This window comes from Nanorana parkeri, unplaced genomic scaffold (genome assembly GCF_000935625.1).
Source record: "Nanorana parkeri isolate BGI_ZX_2015 unplaced genomic scaffold, ASM93562v1 scaffold501, whole genome shotgun sequence".
NCBI classification, from domain to species: Eukaryota; Metazoa; Chordata; class Amphibia; order Anura; family Dicroglossidae; genus Nanorana; species Nanorana parkeri.
This window is the reverse complement of record NW_017306769.1, coordinates 88574-103240: the sequence shown is the minus strand read 5'-3', so window position 1 is coordinate 103240 and position 14667 is coordinate 88574. Positions and strand designations below refer to the sequence as shown.

The 14667-nt window shown below is 40.1% G+C and overlaps 1 protein-coding gene across 1 annotated transcript in view; it reads right to left on the bottom strand.

The window, feature by feature from the left end:
- Nucleotides 1-14667, bottom strand: part of KIAA1109 (KIAA1109 ortholog) — a gene marked incomplete at its 5' end in the record, with an annotated part of 180806 nt that overhangs the window by 78824 nt on the left and 87315 nt on the right. Inside the window, 5 exons of the mRNA XM_018561118.1 lie at nt 1978-2153; nt 6447-6605; nt 10340-10562; nt 12099-12247; nt 12594-12834. Of these exons, the coding sequence (XP_018416620.1) occupies nt 1978-2153; nt 6447-6605; nt 10340-10562; nt 12099-12247; nt 12594-12834 (948 nt within the window). The remainder of the gene's footprint in view (nt 1-1977; nt 2154-6446; nt 6606-10339; nt 10563-12098; nt 12248-12593; nt 12835-14667) is intronic.

Below are 14667 nucleotides of genomic sequence, written 5' to 3'. Positions count from 1 at the left end.
AACCTTGAGCATTTACTACCCGCTAATCATTATTCAGCACGGCAGGTCAGGTCACACTGCCGGTCTCACCTGCCCCAATTAGGTGTGTTTAGACTGATGGACATTCAGCCTGTCCTACCAGGCCATTTCCTAGACTTCTACTTTCAGATCTAGGTATTAAGTTATTACTAAAACCAGTGATAATCGCATGCAGAGGCAGTTTTGATAAAGATTAGATACATTTATATAGTCTTACAGATACCTTTGAGGGCAACCATAATGTTGATGCGGCCCACTATTAAATTGAGTTTGACACCCCTGATTTAGAGGGTGCATTGTTTCTAAGCTCCCCTTAATGTATCAACATTGCAACTTTATTATATAACAAAGAGTACCCTACTATTCAATACTCTTTTCTCTTCTTAATGTGGACCTTTACCCATATCTTTAAAATAACAATAAACACACCTTTAGAAATGTTTAGTAATGACAATCTACAAACACATACTTCTAGATAATTGCCGGCTTTGTATTCTTATTGTATAACTTGTTTCTCTTTTCTTTCCCAGTCTGTGGCCATGTTTACTAAGGGTAGATTATGACCTCTCCTATTACTTTCTTGATTTTGGGCACATGTGACTAGGACATGTGACCATGCACATCATTTTAGGGGAGGAAAATGCCTTTCCCTGAGATCTCGTGAGATTACAGATGAGATTTCCCAGTAATGCTCTGCTGATGACAAGGCAGTCCCAGTGTGCATTGCTTTGCCAAACTGAAGTAATTGTGCCCTTTCAAAGCAGGAAGTAAATGCTCTGCTTAATGTAGACATGTCAGGTGTATGTTTTACACCTGACATGTCTACATTATTAATCATCACACATAGAGGGATGCACTGTTAGAATTTGTTTTTTGAGGGTAAAGGTCCGCTTTAAACTTTCAGCTTTGTCCGCATGTACAGTGAGCACTATGTGAATGAAGACACTATCAGATGCAGCCAGTGCCAACAGCGGCGTGTGTTCAGTGAGATGTGCAGTACGTGTTAGTAGACTATATTTGCCTGGAGATGTTAGCTCTACTCTATATTTAAAAAGAGTTTTAAAAGTTTGGTTATGTGAACAACTGAGAGAGCAGCTAGATTTCATTTTGCAGCTGACTTTATTGTCCAATTCTATCTTAAAGCTCCACAGGCTTTTTATGTAAGATACAAGCATACATGGTTGACCAGACCAACTAAAAATAAATTAAACCTACTGTGCTTCTTCAACGCAACTTCAAAAAAGCTTTCTATTTTTCAGCACTGCTATTTTTACTAGTTTTGCCTATAGCTTTAAAATAAAATAAGTTTTCAATTAAAATCCTCTCCAATCAAGGAAAGAAAATATTGGCTTGTTAAGTGTCTTAAAGAAAATGTGAGAATGTAAACCCTGTATTATTTGTAATATCAATTTGTTTTACCACAGAGGAATGCATAGGAGTAAGTTTCTACTTTAAAATTTCTAAAAGCATTAATCTGATTAAACCCAATTAAAAGAGAACTATGGGGTAAGTGTTTTAGAGCTCGCTACAGTGCTACAGCTCACGGTATACTGAGACCGCCGCAGCGAGGACAGATCCCGACAATGCTGTCGAGATCCACCCAGCCACGTGAATGACAGCTGGCTCTGCCTATCTAGAGGCAGAGCCAGCTGTACCCGCCCCATCCCCCGTCCGTTCCTCCAGTCAGCGCTGGAGAATTGGAGAGTGGAATCCCTGCAGGGAGCCGTGAGTGACAGTCACCGCTCTCTGCAGGGAAATGATCAAGAAATGAGTAAGCGACGGTATGTGTTCGCTCACTTTCCGATCTTTTGAGCCGACGTGTGACAGTTTCATTGTCACACGTCGGCTCGAACTATGAGGATGATTTTCACTCACCTCATAGTTCTCCTTTAAGTGTTAGCTTGGGCTGATCCAAGAAGTGTTTTTTTAACAAGTCATAAAAGTCGTATTTTTTTTAACCTGTGCATCTGCAAGCTGAACTGCAGGGAATCCCTGGTTGCCTTCTTCAATGCCAGCTATATCATCTTGACTGGTGCTGTGCTGAGAGGGGGTTCCATCCAGTGTGTTCTGTTCACTCGACATTACAGTGTTGAAATCTGAGGCTGAAGGAATTGTTGGCAAGTTATGTGTTGTTGCTGGAAAAAAATAAAACACTTTATGATTATAAAAAAGGGTAAACAAAATGAATCTGTCCACAAAACAGCTCTGTTGGCAGGTTCTTTCCCTTATTAGTGGAACTCCAGGAAAACAACTAATTACACAGATAAAACACTAAATTGTAAACTGCTTTACGCGACAAAAGCTTTGTATTGATATTTTGATGATCTATGTACACACTTCTGCCATTCTGCACAGACAGGACGTTTGTTCTACTACTTCAAATACAGCTTTACAACATCCTATTGCAGGTTCACTGGTACCTGGATCAATTCTCTGCTATTAAGACAGAGGTGATGATTAGTGATGGGCTCGGGCGTGTTCGCAAGCACCTCGTGCCGAGCCCGCCAGGAAGCTGTCAACGCGCAGGGCTAATCACAGGCACTGAGACATGTTCCCGGTCCGTAGCTGCAGAGATCGGGAAATGTTTGTAGAGTGTTGCCGACTAAAGCCAAATTAAAAGGGGTCGAGGAAGTTATTAGCAGTTAGGTGGCTGCTTAGGCGGTTATAGATCAGACCTTCAAGAAGTTTGGAGGAAAATGGGAGCAAGGAGATGAGTCTCAAGTTATTCAGACTGGTGGGCCCCATTGAGGGCTTTTTTTTTAAATAGGATTCACCAATGCTTGTTTTGGAGGGGTAGGGACGATACCAGTAGAAAGGGAGAGGGTGAAGATGTGAGTAAGAGATTGTAGAATAGTGCTAGAGGGTAACCAGAGTAGTTGTGAGGGGGTGGTGTCCACGGGGCAGGTAGTTAGGTGGGTGCTGGAAAAAAGAATAGCAACTTTGTCTGTGGTAGCAGGATCAAATGAAGAGAGTATTGATTGTGGTGGTAGACAAGGTGTATTCAGAGTGGCAGATTTCTGGACAGTGGCAGCCTCATGGCAATTGCATCAATTTTGTCTTTGACGTGATTGGCAATCTCCTGGACAGTGAGCGAGTTGGTTGGAGGAGGCGGCAGGGAACAAAGTAGGGAGTTAAGGGTAAAAAAGAGTTGATGGGGACTGGATGAAATGGGGTTAATGAATGTGATGAAATAGGTATGTTTGGAGGCAGGTACTGTATTTTTGGAGGGTGGATTTCATATAGGGTGAAGTCTTGCAGGGATTTGTATTTACGTCATAGTCGCTCAAGAGCATGACTATGTCTTCCAAGTCTTCTATTGTCATCTGTCTGCTAAGGCTGTAGTAGATGGGGCCTGATTCTGTGAATGGCGACTGGGGCGAATGTGTCCATACAGGGGGAAAGTAACTTATTGTAGAGTGAAGTGGCAAGGTCAGGGCAGGATAGGGGTGTGATTTTGTCATAAAGATGGTCTGCTGCAGAGTAAAGAAGAGAAGGGTTAAAGTGGTGAAGGTTTCTACAGGTAACAGTCTGCTGGTTGGAGTGGTAGGGCTTAACGATAAGGAAAGTGTGAAACTGACAAGGTTGGTGAGATTGCAAGGAGTGCAGAGGTGGAAGAATATGAGATCAAGGGTGTTACCATTAGAGTGAGCAGAAGTGTTAGTCCATTGAGTTAGGCCAAAGGAAGAGGTTAAGCTGAGTAGCTGGTGATGCAGAGTCAGAATCCTGAAGCCAAGTTTCTGTAACAGCAAGTAGGTTAAAGTAGTTGGAGATAAAGAGGTCATGGATGGAGGTTAGCTTGTTACAGACTGAGCAGGCATTCCAGAGGGCAGGGGAGAAGGGGGGAGCAGTTCTTGGGAGCAGAGGTATAGGAATGAGATTTCTTGAATTGCGAAAGAAGTTGATAGGTGCAGTAGAAGGGTGAGGGCAGCAGGGAGGGTCATATGTATATGCAGTGGGGGGGAAGAGAGGTGAAGGAATGAGAGTTTCAGTATGGGGATACAATTATGAAAAGGATAGGAAGAGAAATCATGTTAGAAGGAGAAAGGGAGTTAGAAGCAGACTAGCAGAAGGAAAGCAGGTTGTAGGAAAGTTTAGTTGCAGTCCTAGTGAAAAGTAGTTGCTAATGGTGTCTTTTTTTTTTTTTTTTAAAGGTGCCCCAATAATTTTTCAGAGATTTACTTCATCAGATATTTACTTTGCCATAGATATTTAATGTCAGACTGTGCCCTGCCCCCCTGGCGGTGCCTTCCCCCATAAGAGCATCTAAACTTATACTGATATGGGGTGGGGGGTGTGATGGCCAATTAATCTAATGGGAGTTGATAAGAGACACAGGCATGCTAGCTTCCTTCCCAGGACTGCAGGTTAGAGTTATAAAGATAAGAAAAAAGTAATTTGATCATGAAAGACAAAAGGAAGGCACCAAAGTATTCTAGAGTCAAATGTGAGACCATCTGTCCTACAGCTAAAGCCTGCCCGAAACTGGGTCATGCACAGGACAATAATCCCAAGCACACCAGCAAGTCTACAACAGAATGTCTGAAAAAGAAAAGAGTCAAGGTGTTGCAATGGCCCAGTAAAGTCCAGATCTCAACCCAATTGAAATGTCTGCAAACCTCAATGAACTTAAGCAACGATGTAAAGAAGAGTGGGCCAAATTTCCTCCACAATGATGTGAGAGACTGACAAAGTCATACAGAAAACTATTACTAGTTATTGCTGCTAAAGGTGTTTCTACAAGCTATTGATTCATAAGGTGTACTTAGTTTTTCACACATGGCTTCTCCATTTTGGCTTTATGTTTGTAAAATATATAATGACATGGTGTTATATGTCATGTGTTGTTTTTCATCTGAGGTTGTATTTACCTAATTTTAAGACCTGCTAAGGACCAGGTGATTTTGTTATGCCCTGATATGTAAAACCATAGAATTCAAAGAGGGTGTCTTTTCTTTTTCACACGACTGTAAATGTGTTGAAAATGTGTGCTTAAATGTTTGCCCGGAGTTATATTTTAAAAAGAATTCCCAGGAAACCAAAACATCATTGATTCACCTTCATATTTCCCACACAGCAAAATGGGGTCCCTTCCCAAATTTAGGCCCAATTCTTTCAGGAAGGAAACTGTTTTTAATGGTCATGTGCTCCTCAGCGCTCAGTTTTGTTGTTGTTTTTTTATTGTCTTGGGCAGCCATGTAGACACAGTTTGGAGTACATCTGAACTGCTAAATCATTATGTATCAATAGGTCCCTATCTGAAGTTTATCAGAAGAGAAAAATCTGTTATGAACATTACCATCTAATGCTCAAAAACTGTTTTAAATTTTGCATATCTAGCTGATAAGTGGACCATTTTTCTCTGTTCCAAATTATCACATAAATCTGTCATTTTCCAACATGCTTTAGTCAAGATAGAGGTTAAAAAAGTTGAATGATACAGAATACAAAACACCAGCCTTACAACAAAATTCAGATTTTAGACTGATATATATATATATATATATATATACATATAGATAGTAAAAATATTGTTACTGCTGGAAACAACCCCATTATATATATATTTGTGTGATAGGGGTTTCTTTCAGAGCAACTTTTGCAACCTCTTCTGAGAAGAGACCTTAGAAAATCTTCATTTATATGCAAATAGAAAATCCCCTCTGAAGCTGGCATTTGGCCTATAAATATGTTTATACATTAACTATATGGCACGGTTATACGTAGTCCAGCTTGAAACAACACATTTTGTTTTAGACAGTGTAATCTGAAGATGACTCTCAAAAAGTATCCAGCATTTACAGAGGGTGGAAAAGTTTTTTATGTTCCCACCAAGGCAATATGTAACACATAATGTACTAGGCACAAAAGGGTCTCATCTGTAAGACTGGAGAAAAAGGAAAGTATAGATGCTACAATTAGTTGCTTACTTCTGGCTGTCATTTCTCTAAGTGCAGACACTTGATGGTTGGTGTAAACAGCTCCTTTGCTTTGTCTTTTTCGCAGGTTTTACAAATGAGATCCAATGTGAAAAGCTTAGAATTTAAAAAGTCACAGGTCCGCTTTAATCCCTTCCCAATGATGAACACAGAGGACAATATAAAACGTTGATGTTATTTATGGAATGAATGGAAGTATGAATATATGTGACAATCATTACATAAAACACACGAATAAAGTACTGGTTTGGGAAGTTTGTTAAGAACAGAACTAATAACGTACACTGGAAGTATAGCCACTGGCAGTGTGAAATAATTAGATGACATTTAACCGGTATGATCTTTGTTGAAATAGTAAAATCCACTAGTATGCCTTTTCTTATATATATTTGTACTTTTAACAGCCTGAAGAGACCTGATTATGCAAACAGTTATGTGGTCTCTGTCCCTCCATGAACTAAAAAATGTTTAAACAAACCTAAGTGTCAATACCTGTGGGAAGGCTGTTGTGTCCAGACTTGATCATGGGTGACTCGTGTACCACACTGCCTCTATTACCCACTGCATTTGACATCCAGTTATAGAAGCTCACAGAGGATGGTTCAGACAATAAAGGGTGTTCTGATAAAATTTCTGTGCCCACAGGATTCCCTGTAGCAATAAATTAGGAGATGATTCAGAGGACTTTAACCTAAAAAAAGGATATTCTTCCAAATGTATATATGTATATGTTTTAACTTAAGTTTCATCCATGTTCTCTTGATTCATGTGCTTAATTTAGCATTGTAACATTCTGTATTATACTGTGTGCACAATTATTCGGCAAGTTGTATTTTTGAGGATAATTTCATTATTTAACAACTAGTGCTCTCTAGTCAATCCAAAATGTTAATAAACCTCAAACCTGAATATTTAAGAAAGTAAAAGTGAGGTTTTGGCTTTCTTAGGAGAATATCTATGTGTGCACAATTGTTGGGAAACTATTAGTGTGCAGGATTATTATGCAACTAAATGGAAAATGAACATTTTCCCATCACACTTGTTTATTGTCATCTGTTAAAAGTGATATAATAAACAAACTACTCAAAATTTACAAATAAAAATTTCTGACATTTTCAAAAACAAAATCAGTGACCAATAGAGCCCCCCTTCTTTTCAATAAAAGTCATCAGCCTACCATCCTTTCAGTCTGTCAGTTTCTTGATCTGTTGATGATCAACTTTTTATGCAGCAGCAACCACGGCCTCCCAGACACTGTTCAGAGAGGTGTACTGTTTTTCTTCACCATAAATCTCCCGTTTAAGAAGAGCCCACCAGTTCTCAAGTTCTCAATAGGGTTTAGGTCAGGTGAGGAAGGGGGCCATGTCATTATTCTTTCATCTTTAAGGCCTTTACTGGCTAGCCACACAGTGGAGTACTTCGGTGCATGCAATGGAGCATTGTCCTGCATAAATTTCCCGGTCTTCTTGAAAGATGCAGACCTGTACCACTGCTTGAAGAAAGTGCCTTCTAAAAACTGGCAGTAGGTTTGGTAGTTTATTTTGAGTCCATCGTCAACCCGAAACGGTCCAATTAGCTCATCTTTAATAATATCAGCCCATACCAATACCCCACTTCGCTGGTGTCTGAGTCAAAGTTGAGCTCTGTGCCTGTTCCTGATCCAGCCACGGGCCCATCCATCTGGTCTGTCCAGAGCCACTCTCATCTCATCAGTCCATAAAACCTTTGAAAAAGCTGTCTTCAGATATTTTTCTTTGCCCAGTCTTGACGTTTCAATGTATGCGTCTTGTTCAGTTGTGGTCAGGTTTCAGCCTTCCTTACCTTGGCCATGTCTCTGAGCACTGAACACCTTGTACTTCTGGGCACTCCAGGTAGGTTGCAGTTCTGGAATATGGCAGCACTGGAGGATAATTGGTTCCTGGTAGCTTCACGTTTGATTCTTCTCAAATCTTTGGCAGTTAATTTGCGTCTTTCTTTCTCAATACGTGTCCTATGACCCTGTTAACTATTTGTAACAAAACGTTTGATGGTTCTGTAATCACGCCCCAATATCTTAGCAATTTCAAGAGTGCTGCATCCCACTGAAAGACTTTTTACAATTTTTGACTTTTCAGAGTCAGTCAAATCTCTTTTTTGGCCCATTTTGCCTGAGGAAAATAAGCTGACTAATCATTATGCACACCTTGATATAGGGCGTTGATCTCCTGAGGCCAAACCCTCCCTACTTACACAAATACACATCACCTGATATGCTTAAATCCAAAAAGCATTCAAGTTTATACAGCTTGGAGTTGGACAATATGCATAAAAATGGTGATTTGGTCAAAATACTCACTTGCCTAATAATTGTGCACACAGTGTATACAGAACAAGACTCTAAAGGAAAGCCCTGCATGGGTGCAAAAGATCAAGGTATGCTCAGTAAAAAACAATGCATCTGATTAGGAGTGTGTTTCTTCTGATATTTGTGTAATTAGTGGAAGGAAGCAGTACATTTCTTAGGACTGGGGTCTAAAATAACCCTTCCAATGGTTACACAATGTAAGATGATTATTTAAATTATTGTGCAAACCTCATTATCAGTTAGCTTCCTAGATGTGTTTTACACGTCTAGTGTATATGAAACACAATATTATACACATTATACACTTCTGAATGAAAATGACAGTCATAAGAGCTATGTATTGACTACATAGTAAAGACAATGCAATGTACAGTTATGTTTAGATGAAGCAGAAAAGACAGATGTAATGTATTACTATGCAAACAAAGTACATTACGTAATCAGCAAATGTTATCAAACAGCAGCATATGCAAGGCAGTTTGCATTTAACTACAATGTGGAAAATAATTGTTTGAACTCCTGCAGATTTCGTAAGTTTGCCCACTTCCAAAGAAATGAAAGGTCTATAATTTTTATCATAGGTGTATTTGAAATGATAGAGACAGAATATCAACCAAAACTCCAGAAAAAAAACCACATGATACAAATGTTATAAATGGAGTTTCGTCCCATGGGGTAAGCATGATCATGAGAAAATTGAGGGATCAGCCCAGAACTACGCGGGAGGAGCTTGTGAATGATCTCAAGGCAGTTGGGACCACAGTCACCAAACCATTGGTAACACAATGCACCATGGATTGAGATCCTGCAGCGCCTACAAGGTCCCCCTCCTCAAGAAGACACATGTAAAGGGCCGTTTACTTTGGAAGTTTACCAATGGACATCTAAAAGATCCAGACAAGGATTGGAAGAAAGTGCTGCAGCCAGATGAGACCAAAATTGAGCTCTTTGGCATTAACTTGACTCGCCGTGTTTGGAGGAAAGAAACTGCTGACTAAGAACATCATCCCTACAGTCAAGCACGGAGGTGGAAACATTATGCTTTGGGGTTGTTTCTCTGCTAAAGTTACAGGCCGACTTTGCCGCATTGAGGGACCAATGGATGGGGCCTTGTATTGTAAAATCTTGGATGAGAACCTCCTTTCCTTGGCCGGAACACGGAAGATGGGTCATGGATGGGTCTTTCAGCATGACAATGACCCAAAACATACAACCAAGGCCACAAAGCAGTGGCTCAAGAAGAAGCACATTAAGGTCATGGAGTGGCTTAGCCAGTCTCCAGACCTTAATCCTATAGAAAATGTATGGAGGGAGCTGAAACTTCGAGTTGCCAAGCGACAGCCAAGAAATCTTAAGGATTTAGAGAAGATCTGTAAAGAAGAGTGGACCAAAATCCCTCCTGAAATCTGTGCAAACCTGGTAACCAACTACAAGAAACGTCTTACCTCTGTGCTTGCCCACAAGGGTTTCTCCACCAAGTACTAAGTCATGTTTTGCTTGGGGATCAAATACTTATTTTACTTAATGAACTGCAACTCAATTTATAACATTTGTATAGTGTGTTTTTTCTGGATTTTTGGTTGATATTCTGTCTCTATCATTTAAAATACACCTATGATAAAAATTATAGACCTTTCATTTCTTTGTAAGTGGGCAAACGTAAAATATCTGCAAGGGATCAAATAATTATTTTCCACACTGTATATACCCAAACATGATCATTAGAAATATTTCTGAATTTCCTTTAACATTTAAGATATATGACGGAGATGGATTTATAAGTCAAGCCTGAAATGTGAACATAAAATAACTGCAGCTACAAATGTGAATACTCTCACAATATCATACAGCCATAATGAATGTTGGGCTTTGCCTTGTTTAATTGCATAAAGTAAAATAGCAACCAAAATGGTGGGACATGACAGTTTAATATCTGAGTTTGCTAGAACTTTATAATTTGATAACAAAGCATTCCTGAAGCAATTTCTATGAACGATGGGGCCAAAATAAATGAACGCTCATCCTGACAAGTAATGGGTACCTGTCCTGGTAAGAGAACTGCTTTTAACTGCAACAGCAGCACTTTTTTGTGGAGTTCCCTCCAGCAGATTATGTAGGCTTGGGAAGCTCCCTGTCAGGTAACTCAGGAGACTCTCTTTTCGTGGACTTTCCTTAACGGGCAATCCAGGCCTGCTGACATGTGCCGGAGAGTCATTTGCTGTGTCTCCACTGGTGTAACTCAGAGAGTGATATGGGTGGATTCCCTTAATAAAAAAAAAACATGAAGAGTTTATTGCAGGCAAAGGTAAACAATCACATGGTAAAAAAAGGTGCATTTCGTGAAAATATTGTATATGCATTAAGTCCTGGATACTTTTGTAAACATGAAAGAAAAATGCATGAAACAGTTATCCCTGTAAATAGCATTTTTCATTGCAAGGAATTTTTTTTTTTTTTTAACCAAACAATCTTTTTTTTGCTTTTTACGTCATTTTCAGGCCTAAAATGTGGAATATAACATGGGTGCAAAAATTGAAAAAAGGGCCTCAGTCATGAAGGGGTTAAGGGACATACGGTCAGAAGGAATTGTGAGACACATGGGTTATACTGCCACAGAGAATTGGATACTGGCAATAACATTCTGTTAGTCAGCAAAAATATCCCTCCCATTCCCATCATGCTTCAGTTTCCTGCAAAAGCAGAAGGTATGATCATAAGACAGAGGGCTAAGACCATTGTTCTCTACTAAAGTCCAAGAAAAGGAATTTACTGTAAGTCAAAAATCCTGTTTTGTTAATCATTTATTAAGGGACACAGGGTCAACATGAATTCTGAGATAGTATTCCTAGGACACTAGCAAGAAACTGAAGCTTGATGCGGAGGGTTTATACTGGCTGACTAATCCTTTTGTTTCCAGTGTCCATTTCTCCTGTCGGTGACAGTAAAACCCATAGGCCTTAAAACTCCTTCTGATCCTGTGTCCCTAATGAACAATTATGAAATATAAGTTGTGGCTTTTTCACAACGTTATGCTGCAGAAGTCACTATTAGCATGGAGACACCACACATAATATTAAAAGTACACGTAAGCCAATAAACATAAAATTAGAAAAAAAAAATACACATAACTTGTGGACATCAAATGTTTCCAGTACTTTCCAAAACCACTTTGTAGCTATTCATATGAGCACCCTGGATGCCCCCGCATTCAAACAACAAACATGCCACCCCCTACTCTCAATCTCCAAGTGACCCAGCTGTGGCCTTAGCAGAAGCACTGAAGTTGTCCAAAGTCATTCTTGGCTCAGCTCTACCTCCTAGCAATGCAGCAGCCTTCCAATCTCTCATGTAAACAAAGCAGGGGGGGGTCCTGATCTGACAGGAAGATGAATTGCTCCACAGCGCCTGTAGCTAAAACAGTCAACTGAGACTTGTTTTAAAGCCCATTTATTGATTGTCACTGCTTTAATATGTAATTATTTCTTGAACGTCAATAGGCGGTCCACGCGTTCAATTGTGAAAACTTGTAACAACAGAACAATATGGCCAGCCATTGTGGTCTCCTGCACTCTAATTATGGTAAGGCTCAAGAAAATAGAAGCGTGTATACCTGACTTTAGACAGATAAGGGAGAATTTCAAACTCATACAGTTTCTAATGGTGCACAAGGACATTTCTCACATGACACCTGGCCGGTGCAAAATGTTGGCATGTCCAAAAAAAATTATGACTACATGATTTTTTGAATGGGGTTTCTAGTATCTTACAATGCACAGCCAGAAAAAAGCAGAGAAACTTACCTTGATCTTTACAGCAGAGTCGGTGTGAGCATGAGATTTAGACAGCTTTCTCATAATTTCTGCTCCACTTACAGGACCTGAAGAAACCCCAGTTTGTGGAGGCTTTGTATTTGCCCCTTCCAGCAGCATGGTATGCTCACTAATAGTAGCTAGAAAAGATTATTGAAAATAGAAAAGAGTTCCTTAAACAAAGATCTCTTGTCAACATGTTTTCAGTAAAAGCTGTTAAAGCTGAACTCCAGTTAACAGTTTGTTATAGACACAAATCAATTAAGTTCTCTATCCACTGAACATTAAATATAGAGATGTTCAGATACCAGGTACAGGTATGTTTTAGAAAGAATTGAGCAGCGCTAAAAGGAAACGAGATGGATGTGACCAATATGGATATGTAAAGCTTCACCAGAATTTGACCTTTTTATTAAGGAGTTCATTAACTCAGAAGAAAAAAACATGAACAGGTTATGTTCAGAACAGCATGTGGAAAAGGCATACCTGCATCAAATTCAAACTCTGCTCCATCCGCACTGGTGTCACTCTGCAGAGCTGCACCATTCTCCAACCCATTCAGATCATCTTCCTCTTTCTTGACTGGATTTTGAGGCTTCAGTGGTTGAGCTGGCCTGAGCAAGCGAACACCTTTAAAAGCAGGTGTGACAACAATAAACTTCATCCATTGCCTAGCAAGCGCAACAAGCCCTTTCTTCAAGGTGACCAAAGCAGGGAGTCCATCATTCTGTAACACATAGACATTAATAGTGTTTTCTATTTCAATAAAATAGTCAATGCTGTTTTCCATACTAACTATATCAACTGCATACAGCAAAGAAAGTGCCTGGTACTTGCAAATAAGTAACACAATCCCTTCCTCTCAAGTAACAGCATTGGTGTTTGCTGGCCCAGCGCTATCACATGGGGGCAGTGAGACAGTCCTCACATTTGTGTAAGCTCTAAAGCAGCTGTGAGCTTGCACAGGAATTACCTCCTCGTGTTCAGTGGAGGAACAGTGGGGAGGTGAAGAAAGGTGGCTATATGTTGATGGAGAGGGAGGTATAAAAAAAAAAAACTTGTTACTCTGCCCTGCATGGGCAAAGCACATGTTTGTTTTAAAGCATTAAAGATGAGCTTCCCCTTTATCTTTAATATGACAACAGAGGCCTTTCCTCACAAGATGTTGCAGATTACAGATGAGATTTCCCACCGATGCACAGTGATGTAACCTTCCCAGGATGCATCTCTTAAGCATGGGCTACATCATTAATCCCTGAGAGGAGCATAAATGGAAAAATAGTAACTGTATATAAAATTAAAAAAAAATTGTTTAATGAATGTAAGATGATTTGATATCAGCATTCAGAGCTGCATGCTGATGTGATTTTTAGTGAATGTGGGCAAAGGTCCACTTTAAGGTTAGGTATCAATCAGGTAACTATTAATTTAAGTGTGATACATTATTGTTTAGGGTGTGCTTTAGAGGGTCATTTAGGCAGCTGCATTTGCTCATTACACAAAGAGGTTCTACCTCCAGCATGTTAATACTATAAAATGACTGTGCTTCACTGCTTCCATGTCCTACGGTAACTTTATGAGCCAGGATTAGCTTTCATTTTTCTTCTTATTTGAAACTTTAAATTGTAATCCTTGGTTTACGACACTCTGGACTCAGGGATCAGGAATGTCATACACCTACGAGGCTGAGAAGGCCAACAGAGTCAGCCCATTTCTTAAGAAAACCCTCATCAATAGGGTATTGCTGAGTGAACCATTCAGGTGGATCTCAGGGTGATCCCAGTCGCACCAGCTGTAACAGTTCTTTAAATGGAAGGTTTTGGCTGGTTCGGGCATTTTTAGAACCCAGACTAGTGACCTCTGGCAAGGTCAACACAGGCAGCTCTAACTGTCACTCAGGACGAGGGAGCATGGAGTTGGCTTCCTAGCCCAATCAGGAAGCCTGGCGCCAAGTCATTACACGGCGCCCGGCTTCCTGATTGGCCACAAAGCCGTCTCTATGCTTTCTCGTCACCTAGTGATGAGAAGCATGGGGACAGCTTCCCTGCTAATCGGGAAGCCGGGTGGTAAATCTTTGCACACTGCCCAGCTTTCCGGTTAATCAGGAAGCCAGGTGGTGAGCCTGGCTTCCTTAATGGGACTTCCGGTATCAGTATTTTCACTAAGAATTTTCATTATTGATGTACCATTTAAATGAGGGTGGGTGTTTGAATGTATACTTACATGGTTTGCATGTTTAGCACAGTAAACGAGATATAAAGCAGATGATACCAAACAAGTGTAAGTAACAAGAAACCAAATCAACAAGTATAAGTAAGAAGAGAGGAGATGTAAACTAGGTAACAGGCAAGGGCATTAATGGGGTTGCCAAACAGCATACATGGTTTACAGGCAGAAGATGTAAAAGAAATATCAGATAAGGATGGGAGGACCGGGTGCATGGCAAGCAGAAGGTAAGATAGATATCACACATGGGCCAGTGACAGCATGCCAAACAATAGGTGTGTTCAAATACCGTATCCTTCCGCAAGTAAGCTTAGCAGGGATATCTCTAATAAGG